The 24412-nt window shown below is 34.2% G+C and overlaps 2 protein-coding genes and 1 non-coding gene across 7 annotated transcripts in view; all 3 read right to left on the bottom strand.

Annotated features, from left to right (window-relative positions):
* Positions 1–327: 327 nt before the first annotated feature.
* On the bottom strand, positions 328–2293 carry LOC127239559 (stemmadenine O-acetyltransferase-like). Its single transcript, XM_051257764.1, has 3 exons — positions 1771–2293; positions 978–1699; positions 328–456 (listed from the first exon to the last, which is right to left on the bottom strand). The coding sequence occupies exons 1-3, from the start codon at positions 2291–2293 to the stop codon at positions 328–330; spliced, it is 1374 nt and encodes a 457-aa protein (XP_051113721.1).
* Positions 2294–9298: 7005 nt separating this feature from the next.
* LOC127240023 (small nucleolar RNA R71) lies at positions 9299–9405 on the bottom strand. Its single transcript, XR_007836288.1, has one exon. It is a non-coding gene; the product is annotated as a small nucleolar RNA R71 (small nucleolar RNA).
* Positions 9406–14570: 5165 nt separating this feature from the next.
* LOC127239643 (uncharacterized) overlaps positions 14571–24412 on the bottom strand; it is a 36686-nt gene continuing 26844 nt past the window's right edge. For 3 of the 5 annotated variants that reach the window (XM_051257886.1, XM_051257884.1, XM_051257885.1), the window contains exons 16-20: positions 22764–22908; positions 22602–22694; positions 15807–15880; positions 15436–15489; positions 14571–15373 (exon numbers count right to left, since the gene is read on the bottom strand). In XM_051257886.1, coding sequence (XP_051113843.1) covers positions 15073–15373; positions 15436–15489; positions 15807–15880; positions 22602–22694; positions 22764–22908 — 667 coding nt within the window. In that variant the 3' untranslated portion in view covers positions 14571–15072. Of the gene's footprint in view, positions 15374–15435; positions 15490–15800; positions 15881–22601; positions 22695–22763; positions 22909–24412 lie in introns of those variants that run through there. The other 2 variants (XR_007836174.1, XM_051257887.1) reach the window with 2 other exon arrangements.

Here is a 24412-nt window from a genome sequence, read left to right as displayed (position 1 = left end):
AATAGTCAATGCGAAGTCACCTACAATTTGTGAGTAATGTCAAATGGCGACCATTGCTAAAGCGCGAGCTCTGTTGCTAAACAGCGACAAATTGATTTTTTTTTTTTTTTTCTTTTCTCAGCCCCTCAAATTTTTCTTCTGGTCGCCATCCTCTCTTCCGTACACATCTCCGTCATCCCCGCATCTCCCTTGGCATCGCATGTATCTTCAGATTTTACTCAAACGTATCTACCATGGTGGATTTGTCCTTTCCCGCGCGCAGCCTTCTCCTACGATCACATCTCCATCCCCCCTTCTTTCCTCCCTCGCATCCATCCTCTCTCAGGTCTACGCATCTCCAATCACCTCTCCGGCTCTCCCTATATCAACGCAAGCTTTCATTTCCTTCGCCTCGGATCCTTTCCCATCGTGCTTTTCTCCCCAATTCCCAAGTCCAATCGCATCTTCAAAATTCGTCTATAGTAGAGTGTCTAGAGGTAATGTGGATACAAAAGATTTAGTAGACAAGAGACCGACGATATGCATCGTATAGTTGCAACAACAAGAATCAAAATATGAATTGAGAGCTACTTGCAATAGCCAACACGACAGGAGTTGATTTGGAAACTATAAAGAGATTCTTGATATCCTTAATCATCGGAATGTTGAGTGATAGCGGTGCGAGTTAAACTTTAATCTAAAATATTAACAAATATATCAACAATTATTTCATAAAAGTGCAATTCATAAAATATAAAGTTGACAATGTTGGCCCAAAGCATAAATGAAACCAAAGAGAGTTATCAAAGGAAATGCGTATGTAGGTAGGTGGGTATCTACTCTGTATAAATTATAAATTTTTTTTAATCGGCAACCACCACTCGTCGAGTGTATTCTGGGAAATCTGCGGGCATTGCCGGTTTTAATATATGACCTCAACGAGTTCACTTTGACACCACCACACCATATGTGTATATGTTTTTTTATTTCTTATGTACAGCAAGGTCCCGGAGCTCGTTCATGACACGGTCAAACACCGGCATATACTCCTCTTTAAGAGTGACTAGAGGCTCTACTCCATGCCCGAGTCTCGTGTCCATTAGCCACACTGAATGTGCCATCCAAAGCGACTTCGACTTCAAATCACTGCTCGTATCGCAACACGGTGCAATCCAAACTGGATTTCCCCTTCCAAAATCGATGCCGTAAGTCCCAAAACCGCACAAGCTCGAGATAACAACAACATCCGACCCTTTAGGGGTTAATGATCTGTTGCGGTAAAAACTTTCAAGGCCGCCATCCCCATGGCCTTGCAGACTGGTAACACTAGTTTCGTCGATCCTGCTTATTGCATCCCTCAATTTTCTCGTCAGATCTGTCCGATCATGGTTTCCACTTGCTGCTACCGTCGATGAGAGGAAATTACCGAAGCAGTCGGACAGAAAAGGCGGCCGGGCTTTCCTTCTCAGATCGACTGCCAGCAGCACGAAGGATTCTGATTTGCCATTTTCGAGGGATGCTGCCATGAAGCATTTCCAGAGGATTGTCGAGACAACCTCCACCTTTGTAGCATTTTTTACACTGCAAGAAGATTCGCTCTGAAGGACTGAAATTGTAGAGGCGTCGAAAACATAACGCTTCAATGCCCATTTGGCCGACACCTGAAGCCTTGTCGGGAAATGAGAATGGTCGGTCAATTCGGGTCTGTGGGGAAGAGATACTGGGAGATGTAGTTAGGGCAGACACCATGTTTAGATCCTCGATTGGCATTTCCCCAAGAAATCAAAAAACTTGTGATAGTTGTAGCGTCAGCAAGCTTATGCCAGAAAACAACTCCCATGGCGATGCCGCCGCAATCGAAATAGTTGACTTGGATCATCAGGACCCTTGACTCCGGGTCAATCTCCTGCCAAATGAAGTCAACCCCTGGTACGAGGAGGCTTGGCAAATCCGTGCGATCTGGATTTTCTAGAAGATCGGACAGATTGTGGCCTGGGAACTTGGCGACTGTGAAATGAACTCCCTGGTAGCTGCAGTCGATGGAGTGGCCGTTGTCGTCGACGTTGACTCTCCCGGCGAAAGGGTAGAATCGGGTAAGAAGAACTGGAAGGGATTTCTTCAGGTGCTGTGTAGTTTGAGAAATGAAAGAGTCTACGTCGTGATTAGACGACTGAGGAGAAGGAAAGTAGATGACGACAGGGAGAAGAATGGACCTCACGATCTGGTCGAGCATCCATAGCTTGTAAGTTTTGAGGTGTTGGGGCGTTGGCGAATCGGGCTTGATGTTCTCGCTGGAGACGATGATCCTCTCCATGGGAAAATTAAAACGGATCGATCCAAGTATGTACGAAGATTTTTAGAAACCCTTAATGTGTATGCATCGATCATATATTAATATTTATAGAGAATGAGAATGCGTGACATCCATGCTGTCTTGTTTTTATTTTCGTTTAATATTGCAATACAACTATAGACATATAACTTGTCAACTTATATTTTTTAGTTTTATCGAGATTACATCAACAAATATGTTTAACATAGGACCGCATTAATTTTTGCATCGGTCAACGAAATTTTTATCTATTGTCCATAACAAATATCCTTATAATTGAAGTATATTTATAAATATAGTTATTATATAATATAAATAATTATAAATTATAATTAAAATAATTTATTTATATAATTGAAATTAAAAAAAATTAATTATGAAATTTAAAATTTAATTAAAATGTATCATTATTTTTTTTAAATATTAAAAAGTAAAATACTCCCTCCGTCCCATATATCGTGTCCATATTGCGTTTCTGTCCGTCCCACATTCTATGTCATTTTTTTTTTTTAGAAAATGATTACACACTTTAATCTCATTTTAAACTTTTTAATTTATTTTTTTTAATTTTAATTAAACTAATTAATTACCTTAATCTTAATTTATAATTATTTATATTATAAAATAATTAATTTCACTAATATATTTTTAATTATATACTAATTAAATCCCTTCTAAAATACCGTATCTACAATGTAGCAGACACTGTACATAAGAGGCAGGAAGTAACATGAAATATACATAAATGGAAATAGTGCACAAATAAGGTGGAATGAATTGAGTATAATTTTTAATTATAATAAATAATTCTTACTTATTTTAGTTTATATTATTTAATGTTACCACTTATTTACAATAATATCACAATTACTTACGCTCTTTATAAATAAAAGATTTTCTATCACTTCATTAACTTATTCATAATTCTCAAAATATCCAACTTTTCACAATCAATTAAAATTATATAACATTCTCTTATTTTTAGTGAAAATGTACAAAATACTTTATTTATTAGGTGAAACTTTTTTGTGTTAATGCAAAATTTGTACGAAACACCCTCCTTATATAATGTATCTAAATTATAATACTATATTTATTAAGGATGTGTTTGACAATAAGTTGTTAGTTGTTAGTTGATTCGATTAACTGGTCTGATTAGCTGTTTATATTAAAGTGTTTGGTAAAATAGCAGTTTGATATTAGCTGTTTATACGTAAAATAACAATTAAGGATATTTTATATTTTATTTTCAAAATATTTAATTGAGTTTTTTCGGTTGGTAGACTTTTTTAGAATTTTATTATTAATTTTAAAAATTAGAAAAAAATTATTAAGATATTTATTTTTATTATTTTAAAATATTTTGTAAATTATTAATGCAAATTTATTGAAAAATATATATTTTTTATTAGAAATACTATAAATATAAAATAACATAAATCGTATTTATTAGTATATGTAATTTTATTAGATTAATTTTTAATTATTATATATTCTAAATAAATTTATAGTTTTAAATAAATACAATTCATGTTTAATAAAAATATTATGTGATAAAAAATACTATATAAATGAATCAATAATATTGATATTTTTATATTATCTTTATAAGAATGGTTTCATGGAACTCATCGGGAGATCCAATTAAGTTCAGATCGTCCATAGAAACAGTTATGGTTACAAATTTTGTACCATCTTCTTTATAAAAATACATGGGCAAACAGAATTATTAGTATATCCTTATTTCATCAATGATTTACTGAGACGATTGTATCACATGCAATTAAATTGTTTGAGCTCATACAAAGATTTGTGTATTTTAATAGAATAATATTCTTTTGTTTGATTTGTATGCATCAGACATACTAGATCCTTCAGGAATTTTCATGTAGATATCACTATTCTATGAGCCATATAAATACGCAGTTACGACGTCCATCAAATGCATATCCAAATTTTCATGAACTGTCTAACTAACAAGATATCGAAATGTTATTCCATCCATTACTGGAGAATATGTTCCATTAAAATAAATTGCAGGTCTTTGTGAAAAACTTTGGGCAAAAAGTCTTGTTTTATATCTTGCAATCTTATTATTCTCATTTCGTTTCCGAACAATACCCATTTATAATCAATAGGCTCAACACATTCAGGTGTTTGAGCAATGGATCCAAAAACTTTTCGTTTTTCCAGTGAATTTAATTCATACTGGATCGCATCTTTCCATTTTGGTCAATTTATTCTTTTCCAAAATTCATCTACTGATCTAAGTTTTGGATCATCGTCATTTTCCATTAGATTAAGTGCTACATTATATGCAAAAATATTATCCGTAATCGTATCATTTCAGTTTCAATGATTTTCGGTAGTGGCATAATTTATTGAATTTTCAATCATTTCATTCTTTCCAAGAGAAATTCTATCATGATTAACATTTGATTAATTCTATCAATCTCTTCAGAAATTTGATCCATATTACTACCTATTTCTTTAAGATTTGATTAATATTTATATCTTTAATCCTTTCATTTGTTTCTTTTTCTTTCGAGGATTTTTATCTTTGGAACCTAGAGGTCTGCCACGCTTCAAATGTGCATCTAATTCATTAGCACTTTGCATTTTTTCTCCGGGGACAACAATTTTAATATGTGCATTTTCTGCAGCTATATATGATCTAGTGACTCTACTTGCATCAGATAGCTGGGTTGCAGTTTGCTGCAAATACACAGTTCTTTGCACTTCTATTTCACTTTGAATTGTATGAGGATCAAGGAAACTCAATGGTATTTTCTAAGTAATTTCTCTTTTTCAGTTAATCAGTTTCTCTCCATAATGTCGGAAAATGCGACTCGTCAAAATGACAGTCAACAAATCTAACAGTAAATAAATCACGAGTTAATGGTTCAACATATTTCATAATAGATGGTGATTGATACCCGACATATATCTCCAATCTCCGTTGGGGGCCCTTTTTTGTATGTTGGGGCAATGCAATTGGCACATAACTGCGCACCCAAAAATTTGTAAATGTGAAATATTGAGATTTTCATTGTAAACGAATTGTACTGGGGAGTAGCTATGATAGCTTGTTGGTCTTAATCTTATTAGTATTGCTTCATGCATAAATGCATGCCCCCAAGCAGATACGGAAAGTTTAGACTTCATTAACATGTCTTGCAATTAATTGCAACCTTTTTATAAGTGATTCAACTAGACCATTTTGAGTATGTACATAAGGTACAAGATGTTCAATATCAATTCCAATAGACATTCAAAAATCATCAAATGTCTTAGATAAAAATTCACCAGCATTATCAAGACGAATTTCTTTATTGGGTGATCAGGAAATTGTGCTCGTAATTTAATTATTTGAGCAAGTAACCTCGCAAATGCCAAATTGCGGGTGGATAATAAACAATAATGTGACCATCTAGTAGATGCATCGATAATTACCAAAAAATATGTGAATTGTCAGCATAGTGGATCTACTGGCCCACATATATCACCGTGACTTTGTTCTAAAAATGCAGGGAATTCAATTCCCACTTTTTCTGGTGATGGTCTAGATATCAACTTTCCTTGTGTGCAAGCAACACATTTTATCTTATTTGTATTAATATAATCTTATTTTTCAAATTGTGGCCATGAGTATTTTCAATAATTCGTCTCATCATAATACTATCGGGATGCTCGAATTGCTTATGCCAAATCATAGAATTTGTAGACTTTTGGTCTGCCAGATATGTTTCAATACATTAATATTTGTGTAATATAATCCAGTTGACAATGAAAACAATTTTCTTAATATATAATTGTGTCCATCAATGAATTTTGTAATCAACAAAAATTCATTATTTGCCTCATTTGATATTTGAATATGATATCCATTTTTGCGAATATCATTAAAACTCAGAAAATTTCTTTGTAATTTTCTAGAATATAGTGTATTTTCAATATAAAGTTTTACTCCTAGGGAAGAAATATTATTGCTTTTCCGTCCTCAATTAAATTCGCACAACCACCTATAGTATTTACCTCAATTTTTCCCAACTTCAAATTGGTGAAATATTTCTTATATTTTAAGATAGTATAGGTTTATGCACTATCAATGAGACATAAATTGTCTTCCGTATATTATAACATGTTCAACATTCATATTTCTTATTTTGGAAGAAAATATAAGAAATATATTAGTAAATTTGAAGGATATACATAGTTGTCATATTATTACAAAATATGAAAAACAAAAAGTATAAGGATTACACAAATATATAAACCTATCTATATGTACTATTACATTGCACATACCAGATTTTCATAGTATCCACCTTTAGGGTGTACCATAAATTTAGATACATCTAACAGTGTCTTATTAGTATATTTATCACTACCAGTACAACCGGAAATATTTTTCAAAAAATTTATTTTCGGGGCATTGGAAATTTCCGGGGCTTTAGCATCTTCAGGTGCTTTATTTTTCTACTTCAGAGAGTTCTGGTACAACTCTACAAAATAAGAGTTTGAGCGACAAGTTTTGGACCAATGTCCTGTTATCCCACAACGATAACATTTATCATCGATTTTCTTTGAACTTTGACCAGCATCATCCTGAGGCCGCTTTAAAGGTTTGTTTAGTTCATGTTCATCAAAATGTCCTTCACATTAATTATGCGAAACAAACCTGCCACAATCACACCCACAGTCGGCTCCATGTCCACGGTAAAATCTACGTCCACAGCCTTTTCTACGACCTCATCCGCAGTTATATTTGGGAATATTGTTCAAATACTTAGTCGCATTCACTTTAATGAATGGACTTGCACGAGTTGGCCTTGATTTGTGATTTTTTAATAATAATTCGTTATTCTGCTCAGCAACAAGAAGACAAGTAATAAGATCACAATATTTAGTAAAACCTCTTTCTCGATATTGTTGTTGCAACACTATATTAGAGGCATGAAACGTGGTGAACATTTTTTCCAAAATATCCATATAAGTGATATTTTCTTTACAAAATCTTAATTGGGACGTGATTTTAAATATTATAAAGTTATAATGGGCAATTGTTTTAAAATTTTGCAAACGCAAGTGTTGCTATGCGTGTTTCATTTTTGGCAATATGACGACTTCAAGTGGCCAAACCGAGCTTTTAAATTTTTTCATAATTCAAATGAATCTTTTACTATGAAGTATTCTATTTTCAAAGCTTCGTCAATATGATGACAAAGAAAGATCATTGTTTTTGCACACTCTTGGCTTGTACACTCATTCCCCTTAATTACTATTTTTGCAAGCCCCGTAGAGTCGAGATGCATTTCAACATCCATCACTCATGGCATATAATTATTTCAAGTAACAGCCAATGGGGGGAATTTATATTTTGATATGTTAGTCATAATTATATTGAAAATAGTTGAGTAATTACCTAAAATTTTGGCAAAACCTCTGCAGTACTTTGATATATTTTTCTCATATCCGAGATAAAACTTAGGCAGAATTTCGATAACACGTTGACGCCTCTTTCAGTATTTGGGACAACACTTCGATATAAGAGTCGGACAAAATCTTTACAGCTCATGCTCGTGCTGATAATGTGTTATAAAATATATAATATAATAACTTTATAACATATATATAACATATTATATAGACATAAAGATAACTATATCTATTTAAATATAATATAATAGTATTTATATATAAAGAGAGTAGCGTATGTATGTATTTGTATTTCAAAAGAAAAGTGATTCTTGTTATATTATTAATACAAATGGACTATTTATAGAATAATTTACATTATCCTCGTCATCATCTTAATTCGTTGTTACAACATGATAAAGACACACATATACATACATGTCTTAATTAAAGATGTAATAACACCTATAAAATTTTATGATGATTCATATTGTGTAATAATGATTCATAACAATCATGACTTAGTAACAATAGAATTTATCAGATGGGATCACTAATTCTTCAACTATGCATGAGCTTAAAGTTGTAAACAACCTATTTTACTAATAAATAACTTTTTAATTTAAATTGATTATGGTGTGTTAGCGATAACACAATTAATGTACATGTATATATAAATATATTTATATTATTAGATAATGTCATCTTATATATAAGGTTAAATCTCACCACAAGTAATTGTGTTATACATTTTATAGTTTATTACATATGTTAACAGTTATGATATAGAAAAATATGCACGACATTTTTATTCCATCAATAATTAAAATAGTTCAATGCATGCACTGTTAGCACGTGTATTATAAAGAAGTAAATCTACATATTTTATAAAAATAAATGTAAATACCTTTCTCGATGCAATTAATTTTTCATGTACATGAAATTTCATTTTACCACCATAAATAGAGATGACATATGTAAACAATTCGAGATATGATAATAAAGTTGAAATTTTAGTTTTTTTTTTTTTAATCAATACAATGAGAAGTGATTTTTTTGGAACAAATTATTCACACCCATGAAGATATTTGAGAAGATTGCGCGTCGATTGAGAAAAAAAAACTAGGGAGCATCGCCAAAAAGATTTAGCTTTAGAATCATCTAGCAATTTTAGTTCTGACGAGATCGAGCTAGAAGAAGAGATGGATCAAAGGACATTAAGAGAGCTGGCAGCCCCTAACTTGATCCAACAACATCTCTGCATCACATACCCAACGGTAGACGGTAACAATGCTTTTGAATCAAAATCAGGACTAATACACCTGTTGCCTTCTTTCCACGGGTTGCCGGGAGAAGAGCTACATAAGCATCTTCAAGAACTTGATGTCATCTGCACAAGTATGAAGCCACAAGGAGTAACAGAAGATCAAATCAAGTTTTGTGATTTTCCCTTCTCACTGAAAGACGTTGCAAAAGTGGCTATTCAATCTACCTGCCGGGAGCGTCACTACATGGACTGACATAAAAAAAAAAGTTTCTCGAGAAGTACTTCCCGCTTCACGAGCTGCGATCATGAGGAAAGAGATATGCGGAATGACACAACATACAGGGGAGTCTTTATTTGAATATTGGGACCGTTTTAATGCTTTACTTATTCGATGTCCCCATCATCGAATCCTCGTGCAGTTACTGATTCAATATTTCTATGAAGGTTTGACTTCCATCGACAGGAGAATCATAGACGCAGAAAGTGAAGGGGCCTTGATGAACAAAACTCCTAGAGAGGCGTGAGACTTACTGAAAAAATATGGTCATGAACTCACAACAGTTCGGACCAAGAGAAGCAGTAGCAGTTAAAGAAGCAAGCGAGGTGAGTTCTATTCAACAACAATTGACTGAGCTGACTTCATTTGTTTGACAATTTTTTGTAGGAAAGGCACAAGTTAAGGCTTGCGGAATCTGCACAAGTTCAGAACATCCTACAAAAATTTTCGTACCTTGAGTCAAGAAGTAGATGTCAGTGCTGCAGGATTCATCCAAAGAGCATACAACCACTACTCGAATACCTACAATCCAAGATGGAAAGATCAATAAACTTAAAGTATGGGAATCAACAAGCTAACTTTGGAGATCATTCGAGAGGATTCCTAGCACCTAACCACCCTCCACAACCCTCTCAAACGGTTCCGAGTAATTCCTTAGAGGATATGATGAAAACTATGGCGTCTAACATGTTGCTTTTTTCAACAGAAAACTCGGAATAGCATAAGTCAAATAGCGAATGAGATGTGCGAGATGAAGCAAGAGAAAAAGGCAGATTGCCTTCACAACCCAACGCCAATCCGAGGAATATGAGCTCGATTGTTAAACAAAATGGAAAATATTCGGATGTATCAAAGATAGGAGTTCCAAAAGACATGAATGAGAAAGACATTGAGAAAGAAATAGAGCAAGCCGTCACTGAAACATCGAACAAGGTACTTTCGATACACTTACTAATACTAAAACTAATGTTGCACCATTTCCTTGTAGGTTGGTGAAACCAAAGAAGGATGACAAAAATAAGGAGATGATAGAGATGTTTCGAAAGATGGAATTGAACATACCCTTACTGGATGCAATCAAGCAAGTGCCAAAGTATGCAAAATTTCTGAAGGATCTTTGTGCAAACAAGAAGAAACTCCATGGAGACGAATTCATTATTGTTGGTGAGAGCGTATCTGCCGTTTTACAACGTAAGCTCATCTTAAATGTGGAGATCCAGGTATGTTCCCGGTTCCTTGTAAGATAGGTACGTTGGAGACTAAACGAGTAATGTAAGATTTAGAAGCTGCAATTAATGTGATGCCCAAGTCTATTTATAAGTCATTGAACATTGGGCCTTTCAAAGAAACTGGAATTATTAAACAATTAGCTGATAGGACAAACGCTTACTCTGAAGGAATGATTGAAGATGTCATAGTGCAATTCAACGAATTAATTTTTTCGGTTGATTTTTATGTGCTTGATATGCATGATGATAATTCTCTAAATCCTGCACCGATTTTACTAGGTAGACCATTTATGTGCACCGCACAAACTAAAATTGATGTAAAACAGAGTATACTTTCTATGGAATTTGATGGTGAGAAAGTGCAATTTAATATTTCTGATTCTTAAAATACCTTGAAAAATCTAATGTATTGTGCAGTGTGAATGTTATTGATAAAAGTATGCAAGGAGTCTTGAGATTGCATGAGAAATCTATCCTGAACATAAAATCGAAGCCGCATCCAAATCAGTTGGAGCCTGCTCACTTAAATGATAATGTGAATCTTGCAAAGAAATTTTTTTGTGAGTAATCATCGTTTTAAACATGGAAGTAAAAGACAAAAACTGAAGTGGGTAAGACGGTCTGAAGTAGTGCTATCTAATGGCTAACATGGCAACTGCGTCTAGCCAAAGACGTTAAAGAGAGGCGCTTCTTGGGAGGCAACCCAAGTTTTCTAGCTTTATTTCTTTTATTTTCTTTATTTTTTATTTTCTTTATTTTTATTTTTAAACATCGCCTATTTGATTTGGATTCTTTATTTTTTGTAGGAAGCTTCTTGGAGAATTTTTTTTTAAAAAAAAAGAAGACGCTGTCGTTTTTCTTCTTCCTCTCTGCTCAGCTTATCCAACCTCGGTGAGCCATCGATTTTGGTATTGGAATCCAAAGAAAAAACATGCAGTCACACCAATCCTATGGATTTCAGGGAAGTTCCTCTCTTATTTTACTTTTTTTTTACATTGAGGACAATGTTTGCTTTAGGTGTGGGGAGAGAGTAATGCAAATTTTTTGGTCAAATTTTTCAGTTTGTGCTACTTTTGATGCCTGATTTGTTGTCCTTTCGCATATTTTTGAGATTTGTCTGAAGTGAGTCAAAGGTGGTTTGTGTGGTAGGTTAGTCTGACATGATTGATGACTTTGAATTTGAAATATGTTGAGTCAGGTTGACATTTGAACCCTGTGAGAATTTGAGTATGTATTCCAAAAAACTTACATTAGAAAATAAACTACATATTATCAAGCTTTCGGAAATTCTTTCTTGTGTGATTTGTAGTGCTCAATTAGATGACCTAGAACTTGAGTGATTATGCATGTTGAACTTACAACTATCGAGTCTTGCATTTTGAAAATGATAAGGGCATTAGGTAACCCATTGAGCCTTTCTTTATCACCCAGCACAATATATTTCCCCTAGTTAGCCCATTTGAGACTTTTTAGCCTATTTTTCTTCTACATTAAACCGTCTTTAAGCCACGTACCCTTCTTTTGATATTAAACCTTCTCCGATTTGAACCCTATGTTAGAAAGAATTACTTTAAGTTCACGTTGTGATGCACCTTATTTGTTTGGCACCAGTTAAAAATGAAGTTTGAGTATAAATAAATAATGCATTCAGAAGTGTTTGCTTCAATGAGAACGAGTAGTGCAAGACGTATATATATATATATTTTTAAAAAAAAGAGGCCAGAAAAAAAAAAGAAGATAGAAAAAGGCCCTAAAAAGAAAAAAATAATAATAATAAAAAAAAATCATATTGATGAAGTATTATTGATATAATTATATTATTGAAGTTTGGGTAATGATTATTGTTATGCGAACTATTTTTCACGTGCTAGCATCGTGTTCTTATTGTGTTCTTTTTAAATATATTTTCGCCTTCGTATATCCTTTTTTTTCTACCCCTAACCATCAGTTCCGTTACAATCTTTATAAAAAGTCCCATTGATTTGATGTTAGATTCGAGTATCTTAAGCAAGGGAGATTTGATTTTCATTCAAGTCTATGGGATAATCTTTTGTCGCACTATTTGAGCATTAGTTGATTATATACACTTATTTCTTTCAGATAACATGCGCGCATACACTTTATCCTGTGGATTGACTTGGCTTGATATGTTGAATTTCCAATTGATTTGGTTGAGTTAGATTTTCTTGTCATATTGAGTTGCCTGCGATTTCTTTTGACTTATTTCGAATTAATGCTTGAGGGCAAGTATGATCTAGGTGTTGGGAGATTCGATAGCCATAAATCGCATACATTAAATATTCATATTATTTGTGATATTTGGTTGATTTTGATTAGATTTTACCTGATTTGGCTATATATTATTTATTTATGGTTTGCAAAAGAAAAATAATAAAATTGATAGAATTACAGGGAAAAGAGAAAAAAAAGACCCAAAGCCCAATTGTTACAAAATTAGGGCAACTAGTGACAGACACCATTAGGAAATCACGGAATTAATTTTAAACAATTTCGCATAGGCAATTGGTAATTTGAATTAGGCTCTTCTAGTTTGCAAGACGGTTAGACTAGTAAATTCTTTGTGGCGTTACTAGGGTTCTAGTCTAATTAGGGAAGCAGTTGACGGGCGTACTTGGACTGTTGAAAAATTAAGGAATAGTTGGTTATTAGGCGCGTGTCGGTAACTATAACTAATTTATTTGTAAACCAATATTATTAAATATTTATCGATGATCCAAATCCACTACCCAAGTTGTCAATTTCATTCTTAGACTTTAAACTTATTTTTATTGAATTTATCTTTTAGTCGTAGATTTTTTAGTTTGTTATTTCATTTTTATTTCCTACTTTCAAAATCGTCTTTTTATTATTTTTATTGTTATGTTATTTTTATTATATGTATTGTGTATTACTTTTTTGCCTCCTGACTTTTTTGCTTTTCAAGTCTCTGCATGAGTATGATTCATTTTTAAAAATATATGTGCCTAAAAATAACCCCTGTTGTTTAAAAAATATTATTGTTTAGTTATCTTTTTATTTTTTTTAATTAATGAGATTATTTGAATTTAGGAAACAAAAATATATATATCATTCAAAATATTTTTGAATATATTTAATGGACTATGCGCGCCCATAGGTTGGATTGAATTTTAAAGATAAAAAACTTAATATACCTAAAATATACCAACCCCAAAAAAATAATAAAGCCCAATAGATTAGACCTAGTTAACCAACACGTCTCATTTTACAGCTCAACTACTTTGTTAACAACTAATAATAATAATAGGTTCATACCCTGCCTATGGTAGTGTAGAGATGAATTCATAATTACGAGGTTATGGGTTCAAATTTCAAATACCTCCAAGTTTTGCCTGTGAGACATAGTTCGTGTGATTTGACTTGCCTTGTCGGACCTAATTTGGACTATTAGGTTTGGTCAGAATTTACCCACAGCGCACTCGATTGTAGCTGCTGCAAGTTCTCACATTATAAAAAAATAAAAAGCTAAATTGCACAAAACTTACATGTGGTTTTATGAAATTGCGTCAAATCCCTATTACTTCTAAAACTGCGTCAAACTCACTCGTGGTTTCATAAACTCTGCCTCTAACCCTCGGCGGTCCTTATTTAACGATGTTTGATTTAAATACGCTGAAAGTGCGAATAAATTTTAGAATCTCAATTTCTAAACCGCTAAAATTATAAATATATTCAATTTTTTTATATTTAGTCTCAAAAATAGTAAATATATTAAAAAATAATTATTTTTCTAAGATTTTAATAGTTTATTTTTACTCTTTTTTGGACTAAATATAAAAAAAATATATGTAATTTTAGAGGTTTAGAAATTGAAATTTTAAAATTTATTCGCAATTTGGGCGAATTTAGAACAAATAACGTTAAATAAGGACCGTCGAGGGAGTTAGACACAAAATTTATGAAACCATAGAGGAATTTGACGCAATTTTAAAAGTACGGAGAATTTTGTGCAATCTCATGAACCACATGTGAATTTTGTGCAATTTAGCCAAAATAAAACAAAATAAAATAAAATAATAATAATAATAATAATAATAATAATAAATAAATAAATAAACATAGACATGGGCAATAATAAGATTCAGGGATCATCACAAAAAGCTTCATAAAATAATAAGTAGATATAACAGAAATACATACACCCCATCCCGCCCCATGGTTCTAAAGGCATCTTCAAAATATTTAAAACATGTCTTTCAGCAATGCAACGATGGCGAAACTCAACTACTTATATAAAGTTGTGCCTTCTTCGGCCACCAATCATTCATTCTGATCTACTGCACCAACACTGGAATATAGTAAAATTATAAATACCATTTGTAGAGGAGGGATCAACATCTTACATCTCCCCACAACCTTGTCGAAAATTTCTTCTTACATCCAATGGTACAAAAACGGAAATGTTGTGGATTGATCTTCTATACACCTGTGGTTACAAATTCCTGGTCCTGTCATCTCCAAAATGTCTGTATAACCAACCACCCATTTAATTATGGAGACCCTGATATTAAACACCGAGCATCAGGTGTCCTTAGTCTGTGTAAGGCTGAGAGTCCATGCATAGATGGACTAGCTTCCTTTGATACTGTCCAAAGTATTCGTCAACTGCTATAACATCTTCGCTTTGAGGATTCAGCCCGGGCAGGTTTAGTATCTTACTTTTTAAAGAAGCTGTTTCTTCGTCAGATTCAGACTCCAAGTGTGAGAGAAACTCAGCATGAAGTTCTCGGCATACAAGTATGAACATGGATGCAGTGTCCGGAAGTTGTGCCTGACGAAGTGCCGCCAGAGCCTCTTGCAATGAACCGGCCGCAACATACAGGATCAGTGCCCTACAAATATACAGCTCTTTTAAGATATGAAGTGAACAAATACTGATTTGAGAAACATGTACCTCCAGATGTTATGTTCGGCATGAAGAATATGGTCTGCCCATCTTTGTAACACCCTGCGTATCAATCGAACATATCAAACTCTACGATAGCAAAGTCAGTCATGTAGCTAGAGTCCCTATAATCAAGCTACTCCTAATAAAACCCCTATAACAATTTAAGGTCATTTGGCATTTGGGTGAACAAGCTTCTAACTTGAATTCATAAGGATTATAAGGAGACACCTACGACGGGAGAGATTTTTATATGTTACCTTCTAGTCCCCAGAAAACAATAGATCATTTAAAATTTTATCTTCAATAGGCCACAATAAAGCAGTACTTTGAATCTTATGAAATTCTTTACATTAAATCTGTGTGAAGATGGGAAATACCTTGCATAATCAGACCCTTTCAAATGAGTTGCTGCTAATGTTGCAGCATCAGTCCAACATCCTGCATCTTGCAACTGCAGAAGAGTTGAACTACGGATCAGAATAAGCAAATGAGAGAATCACCCTTCTGAATTTGATCAAAACAATTTTAATAACTACACTATATACAGCAAAAACTGTGTACATGCTCGTGAGAGTATGCAACTATTAGATCAAACAATTTAGACAAAATTTTCCATAACTTCCTTGTGATCTTGAAATTTAGCGTAAATCCCTCATTTACTTTAAAAATTGCATGATGTTCCCTTATACTTTAAAAACCGTTACATGAAACTCCGTTGTGATTTTGAAACTCAGTGTAAATCTCCACATTATTTTAAAAATTGCATGAAGCCCCCTAATATTTTCAAAAATGTTGCATGAAACCCCCTGTCATGCATAAAATATAGATAGAAAATTATCTTCTCATCACACAAGGGAAGTTTCATGGCGATGGGTTTCATGGAACATTTTGACATGTAATTTTTAAAGTACAAAAAGATTTTACGCAGAATTTTCAAACCACATGGGAGTTATGAGCAATTTTACCAACAATTTAAGAAAAAACAAAATAAAACAAATAGAACTAATATGTAATTAAAAAAATTTACTTTGTTAAAATGTATTTGTGTGAAGCTTCAATATATATTATACCATATGGCACTTTTAGCAAAAGGAGATTAGATTTAGAGTTTGCATAAGCATTGTATCCAAAGCTTCTCAATGGGTATTGATTTCAATACTTCAAATCATATGCTTTCCACTATGTGCACAACCCTTCATTCCACTAATGTTACAATTGCCAACAGTTCCACTCTTTCCTTCATTCTATGTTAAAGTTACACCATTTCCCATTCAGCTTATTATCCAATTAAAACCTCTCAATACAAGAATTGTTCCTCCTCCTTCCCTAGTCATTGTGTTTTTCAGAATCCTATTACAAAAGTCTTAAAATTCTACATAAAATACAATATATATATATGCATATATATAAGCCTAGTGGGGTTAACCCTAAATCAAAGAACAACCATCTATCACTCCCCCTCAGGCTGGAGCATATAAATCGAATATGCCATGCTTGTCACACAAATACTTGATATGAGGACTTTTAAGAGACTTGGTGAAGATATCAGCAAATTAATCAAAGGAGGTACATAATGCTAATGCACATAGGTAACATTTTCTTCTTAATGGAAAACTTGATTGCGCTTGCCATGTTTCCAAAGATTTCATTCAAGTCCAAGGTTAGGATTATATTGATACCTTCTCTTCTGTGGCCAAATTTCCTCTATTCGCCTATTTATTTCTCTTGGTACTGTTCAGGGTTGACTCCTTTATTTGTGGACATAAAGAATGCTTTCCTCCTAGTGATCTTTAGGAGGATATTTATATAAAGCAACAACCTAATTTTGTTGCCCTGTGTAACCTTTGATGTTCTTTGTATGGCTTCAAACTGTCCCCTCGTGATTGGTTTAGTCGGTTTAGTGCTACTATATAGAAATTTAGGATGACTATATATGAATCTTTGGGAAATTAAAGATGAGAGAAAAAAGATTATATATTTCCACATTGATTTGAATTGATAATATGATACCGACGAATCCCGGCAACGTCGAGAGAATCGACCGCTAGTAGTTTACTCGCGGCGGTCTGGAGGGAAGCAAACTACTTTAAGTTGATAGTAGCATTTTACTTATTTGGTAGCACTTTATTTATTTGAGTATTTTGGCTTTTATATTTAATTCTATTGCGAGGTCTAATAATAAGATCATTGGGCCATTAGATCCCGATAAGAAATCTTTAAATAGGTTCGAGTCACAAGTCTTAGGGATCATCTAACGTTTTGGTAATCAACTTTTTGGTTGGAACGAAAGACTCTATTCAATAATGATTCATATTTTACGGCGTATCAATTGGTCCGGCCTGCCGAATCTCGGAAGGGAGTGTGAAGACACGCTCTGGAGATATGCAAAGCCGACTTAGAGCGCTAAAAGATAACTTAATCGCCGTGGCTGTAGCACATGTGAAGACGCAACAACAAGTGGATATGATTAAGACGATGCAGACTCAGAGCAACAATTTGAACTTCACAATGTCATAGGGTATCGTTGAGTACTGTTAGCAATGGTTGTCATAGAAGGATCGGAAAGGCAGAGCATCATTTTGGGCTACACAATGTCGTGGGATATCGTCAAATACTGTTAGCAATGGTTGTCAAAGAAGGAATGACATTGAATTGGTTCTGTTACTTTCGATCCAGACACGAGGATTCATCGTGGCGCGATCGATGCAAACAACCCTATAACCCGACTCATGCGAGCCCAATGAAACAAATAAGTACGCTGATCACGGACGAAAGGAAGTCTTGGGACCCCAAGCTAGAATAGGTGAACAATGAACATAGTAAGTATTAAAAAATGGAAATAGGGACGACAAAAAAAGAACGTACGGGATACATCCCTACCCTTGTATTCAATAGCGGGCTTCACGTGTAATACCCCGTAAAAATACTCGCCGGAACTTGCCGGAGTTCGACGCCTAAGTCGGATAATATTATTTTGGGCTTTTGGTGTAAGAAATTAAGAAATTGGCTTTAAATTAAGAATAAAATTGAGCTTGGGGTAAAATAAATAATAAACGAGATTTAATTTATCCGTATCTCTTGATTTAGATATCTTTATCCATAATTTGTTAAAATATATCATATCCAAGTGTGGTTTGGTTAAGATATAGTGTATCCAGGTTAGAGTGCCTATATATATATATATCTATACATAGAAGATGAGTCCAAGTCTTTTATGTTTAATAAAAAGTATAAAATAGAATAAAAAAATTTAAAAAAAAACAGAGAGAAGCAGCCGACACGCCGCCAGCCCCCTTTTCTTCCTTGGAATTCTTCCTCTCCAAAACTTTTCTTTTGGTCTCTTCTCTTAAGGTAAGTGAGATTAATCTTAGATAGATGATATGTTCTAATCCCTAAACCCCTTCTATTGATATTTTTCAAAATTATTGTCAAATGGGTTTGCCCTAAAAGTGTTAGGTTTTGCCAATTTCTTCTAGAAAGTATATTATAATGTCATCTAAGGCTTATGTGAAGATTATTATTGTATTTTAAATTGAAAATCGTAGAATTTATGGGATGTGTTTGAAACCCTAGTTTTACCCTAACCTAGTTATGGTTTTTGGAAAAAGATTTACAATTATATTTAAATATTATGATTTTTTGGAATTAAACCATGCCTATTGTGATTGACATATTATTCAAATGTTTATTTGGCGAAATAAAGAGATTATGGCGAACTTGTTGGGTCTAATATCCTACTTTTGCTTGGTTAAATGTTGACAATTGGAATGTTTTGAGTTTAAAGCTCTTTTTTTTAAAAAAAAAAAAAATTGCCTAAGAGCATATGGAGTATTTAGTCAAATTGGTAATTGAAACTACCCTTCAAGCCCGATCAACTCGTCGATTGTTTGGATGATAAGGCATAGCCTTCCACCTCTGTGTCTTGCAAACACGTGAGGGTATATCGGTATTTTCAGATAACTAGCTAACCTTGAACTAGATCCCAAATGGGCTAGGTCGAGGGATCGAGATGGCGGGTTCCCTTTTTGGGTGATTCAGAGATGCCCGTCATTCACGATGAAAAGGTCTTTAGACTGTCATCCGTGATGGAAGGATGGATTGCGTACAATCCCCTCTTAGTATATTATATTGGAGACTAGAGGGTTATGGGCCGTTTGGCGCCCCTTGCAAACTAATAATAAATTGATTTACGTGTACTTTGGGTTTCGAACCCTTATGTACACATTGTGGAGTTTTCATTGAGGGTTATGACCCTATGTTTGTTATGTGAAACTATGTGAAGTGTCAGACGAAGTAATAAAGTTGGAAAACTGGGTCGAGTTGGCCCTAATTAAGACCTAGTGGAGTTTTCTTCGTGATGTGCTCATTACTATTATTTGAGAATGAAAAGGAGATATAAAGGAGGCGCTAAAAGACTCAATGTGTGTGAGTTCCCCTTATGTAATACGTGTCATCTTATTCAATTATCTTCTTCAAATGATTTTGTGGCATTATACCGTATTAATGTATCTTTGATTAATTGCGCTTACTCAACCGTTGTGTTGACCCTCTTTTTACAACTTTTTTGTAGGTGATGATGTTTCTGTTATACCTAAATGATGCATCCACGTTATATGATCCATCGGGGAGAACTGTAACTACTTTAACTTCTAAAATGCTTTTGAAATTCATTAATTATATTTAAAGACTAATGCCTTTTGAACTATTTTCAATTTATGTTTTTGATTCGAACTTTACTTATTTTAATTAATAAGCCGGTGCGCTTTAATTCTAAATCAAAAAGTAGATGTTTGTATTTATTGTTTTAGCCTTATCGCCATAACGTAGGACTCATTGGTTGATGAACGAACTTTTCGGTGTGGCGTGGCGGTGACGCTCCGGTTTGAGCCGGCCGGAGTGTTACATCACGAGCCGTAAACTATTAGAGTTTATGATATGCTTAATAGAATAGAGGTGGCGATACTTTTGGATAGTTGTGTGAGTCATAATTTCGTGTTGCAGAAATTGGCGGTGAGATTATAGTTGTCAATTATATATCCTGGAATGTTTACAATGAGCAAAAATTGGCGAGGAGATTATAATTGTCAATATTATATGTTGGATTATTTGCAGTGGCGCTCGGGGAGAGGAGATGACTGCTGTGTACTGAAGTAAGTAGGGCTATATAGTTGGGGGTTGGCAAGGCAAGTATTATGGCCGATTGTTACATATTTCCACTTAGTAGTGTAGATGTCATACTACAAGTTGCGTGGATGCACACTTTGGGCGACGTACGAGTCAATTGGGTAACTATGATAGTGATATATAACTAACAAACGAAGCTTGTGCCCTTTCAGGAAGAGCCGACCCTATCGCACTCACTGGTGGCACTTCGAACGTCGTTGAAAACAAGAAAGTTTTAGTTCTGGAACCGGCGAGTTGTGTAAAGACCCGAGGAGCCATGTCAGCAATGTTAGCCAACAGTGCAAGCTGAGGGGGGTTGTGATAAAGTACCAGAACAGTATCCAGACGTGTTTGAAAGTCGGGAAGATCGCCACCAATATGCAAGAAAGACGTGCCCTTTCTTTGACGACATATTGGTATATAGTCTTACATGCATTTGATGTTTGTGAAGGAGCTGTTACAGACGAATCCATTTACGATGAACAGGAAAAAGTGTTTGTACGGATATGTGGAGGTGGAATAATAAAATCATGTTTCTGCTGTGGGGGTTGTTATGGACCGGGGAAAGGTTCGTGTGGTTCAGACATGATCTACTCTAATTTCGGCTTGGGGAGTTCATGGTTTCTTTGGTTCGACATAATATTATAGGAGGTTTACACGTGGATATAGGGCTCCCGCTAGGCTTTTCACCACACGAGATTAGGGATGTCAAATGGGACAGGTTAGCCCCGGATCCGCTCTAAAAAATTTGGTTCGGGGTGGGTTGTGGATTTTGAGTTTCAGACCCAGCCGGGTTCGGGGCTGGTTACGAGTTCTACTAAAAACCCACCCCTCCCCGGACCCGGACCCCAACCAGAATATTTTAATAATTATTATAATTTATTTATATTTTTATACAATATAAATTATATTATTTATTTATTTAAAAAAAATTAAACATAAAATAGAATCTTAATTTTAAACCAAATTTGTCTTTGTATATGTTTGTTCTACAATTCTCTTTATAATTGGAAACTACAGCTTACTGTCATCACTGCAAATTATTGTCAATATTTGATTGTTCTTATTTTTAGAACTATAATTTTTTTTGGTACTTTGACACATTTTTTTTAATATTAAATAATTTTAAAAAATTACGTTTTCTTCTTTTTCTTAAAAAAAAAAAAAAAAACGGGTTTGTCGGGTTGGCCCCGATCCCAAATGAGTCCTGGGACCGGGTTGAAGCGAAGCGAGATGGGTTTGGGGTCCTAATATTTTTTAGCGGGGTGGGTTTCGAGGCCTGCAAAACCCATCCCGAACACGCCCCATTAACATCCCTACACGAGATTTTAGCGGAGAAGCCGAATTCAACTAGGAAGCCAAAGGTTCTTGTTTTGTGGCATGGTTTAGCCGAAGAAGGCACAACGTGACTCAATTGGGAGAAGCTCCAACAATAATTTCGAGCACTCCACCTTGGGGACATAGCGTCTTTCCCGGGATAGATAATTGATACCGACGAATCCTAGCAACGTCGGGAGGATCAACGGCCAGTAATTAGGCTGATAGTAGCATTTTAATTATTTGAATATTTTGAATTTTATATTTAATTCTAAGTGTTAGGTTTAATAATAAGATTATTGGAACATTAAGGCCCGATAGGAAGTCTTTAGATATTAAGGGTCACAAGTCTTAGAGTTCATCTAGGTTTTGGGAATTAACTTTTTGGTTGGGACAGAAGACATTCCACTGTTTACTATTTTACTATGCATCAAAAACTATGCTATTCGACACTCCAATGAATCTCAACTTATAAAGGGAGAAAGATGATGAAGAATTGTTTCATGAACCCGAGAAGTATCAAAATCTTGTTGAAAAGATATGCTATTTGATAGTAATTTGTCCTAACATTTGCATTTGTGATTAGTAAGTTTATGAACTCGTATATCATGGATCATTGGGCCTTTCTTTTATGTTATTTGGAGGAGAAGCTTGTTCACATGACCATAGAATTATGCATAACAGAACTGTACCTGAGAACAAGCTTCCTGATACCTGCCTACTGCACAAAGCAAGTGTGTACCAGACATTGACCTATCATTCCTCACCATGTTGGCTGCAACCACCTATAAAATAATAGTAAATAACAGAATATTAAGCTTCACTAGGAAGCAGTACTCAATAAAAACAAGCACCTTCACAGCAAGCTCAAGTAAAGAAGTTGACACGGCAGAGGAAAGAGCAATCGCCCGCAGGGAATTTGAATAGAAATAAGAGCTTTCCGGTGATGTTGAAAGCAACAAACTAACAGCAGCTTCCAAATTTCCTACAGACACAAGTCTGCCCACAAAGAAATAAAGCATAATTAGGCTCAACAATGTGGTATTTGCATGAAGTGGCATTTGCATGAAGATTCTACATACTTTACAGCACCCAAGTGTGGGCATGAAGACTATATGCATCCTAAAACATATAAATCACAATATTGCAGCGTCTTTCCAGAAACACATAAATGCATCCAATACACTCCTAAGTTTAATTTTCGGCAGAAAGAAAGTGCATTCACATTGTAGGTAGTGAAAGGTCAGAACTAAAAACCATTTAGTTAACAGAATTGGTAATTAAGTAGACGGATGTATAGCACCAAACAGAAAATAAAGAAGAAAAAAAACGAATTATGACTTGTTGCAACTGAAAGAAACCTCTACAGACTCAGCTCCTTCGGTTGAATTTGCAGTACAAAACCTGAGCTTCTAAAAATAAGATTAAGGAGTGTAGGATTATTTATATTCTATGCTTGATAAGAGTTCCACTTCAGATTAGATATCTTTATTTATTAATAGTAGTTACTAAAGTTTGGGATTATCATATCCAGAAAAAGTTCGGTAATTTTTGTCGTTTGACTTTGCCGAGAAGGCATAGATTGCTCAGATATTGGTCAAAATTTATAGAAAAAATTATAATGAAATGTCAACAATGCTGCAATTATGCTGCAATAATAATAACCTCCAAAAAATAAAACCTTAATATCATTTATCATGTACCACGGTACTAGCACAACCTGTTATAAAGAATATGAGGGAGATTGAATGAGGTGTTCAACTTGAACCATTGAGACCAAACACAGATACCAATATGTTATATGTAAGCTTGAATAGATGTTAACTAATTGTGCACCATTAGTTTACATCTATTCAAGCTTACATATACCTATTGTTAGATACTAACTAGAGAGCATTTATTGGTGTTAAGTAGGTTTGTGATCTTGATTTGTGAGTTACTAAAGTAGGAGAGATTCATCTCCATCCTTCCATCTCTAGGTTGCCTAAAAATATGTGTTATGCATTGTACAACATCAAGATAAAAACTAGCAATTCCCTCTTCTCCCTCATTTTTATCTTTTTACAACATGGTTAGAGCAGCATAATAAGTTAGAGAGTTGTTTTTAAAATTAGTTGTTACGGCTAGCTGCGGTGGCGCTAAACTCTAGGAAATTAAACCCTAATAGACAAAACTACGGATAGATGGTTGAAGACCTAACCAAAAACTTGATCAAACCTAGAAAAAACTTGACAAATAACTCGGATACATCCAGGGAAATTGTTGCAAGAACAATTATAGCTAATCTCATATTCGGGACAAAAGAATTGGAGTGACAAAGGTGCGGTAATTGAGGATCTCGGGGTACATTCCAAGGTTATAAGGATGTACCTACAGAGAGAATTGTCTCTTATACCATGTTATATTTTCAAAAAATTTATGAAATCAAAAGCCTATATCGACGGTGATACAAACCAGATAGACTCAAATAATAATTATGTAATGTGTATAAACCATAAACCAA

The sequence above is a fragment of the Andrographis paniculata genome, unplaced genomic scaffold (assembly GCF_009805555.1).
Source record: "Andrographis paniculata isolate CXL003 unplaced genomic scaffold, ASM980555v1 Contig78END, whole genome shotgun sequence".
Taxonomy (NCBI): Eukaryota; Viridiplantae; Streptophyta; class Magnoliopsida; order Lamiales; family Acanthaceae; genus Andrographis; species Andrographis paniculata.
Note: the sequence above shows the minus strand (reverse complement) of the source record. Positions and strands in the feature narration are given on the sequence as shown.

What these genes read in the sequence shown, in the direction of transcription:
- LOC127239559 (XM_051257764.1), bottom strand. Translation starts at nt 2,293, where the DNA reads ATGGAGAGGATCATCGTCTCCAGCGAGAACATCAAGCCCGATTCGCCA. An exon ending in TGACGCTACAACTATCACAA is followed by an intron (nt 1,700 to 1,770) that starts GTTTTTTGATTT and finishes TACATCTCCCAG; the next exon opens with TATCTCTTCCCCACAGACCC. An exon ending in ACGAGCTCCGGGACCTTGCT is followed by an intron (nt 457 to 977) that starts GTACATAAGAAA and finishes ACTCTACTATAG; the next exon opens with ACGAATTTTGAAGATGCGAT.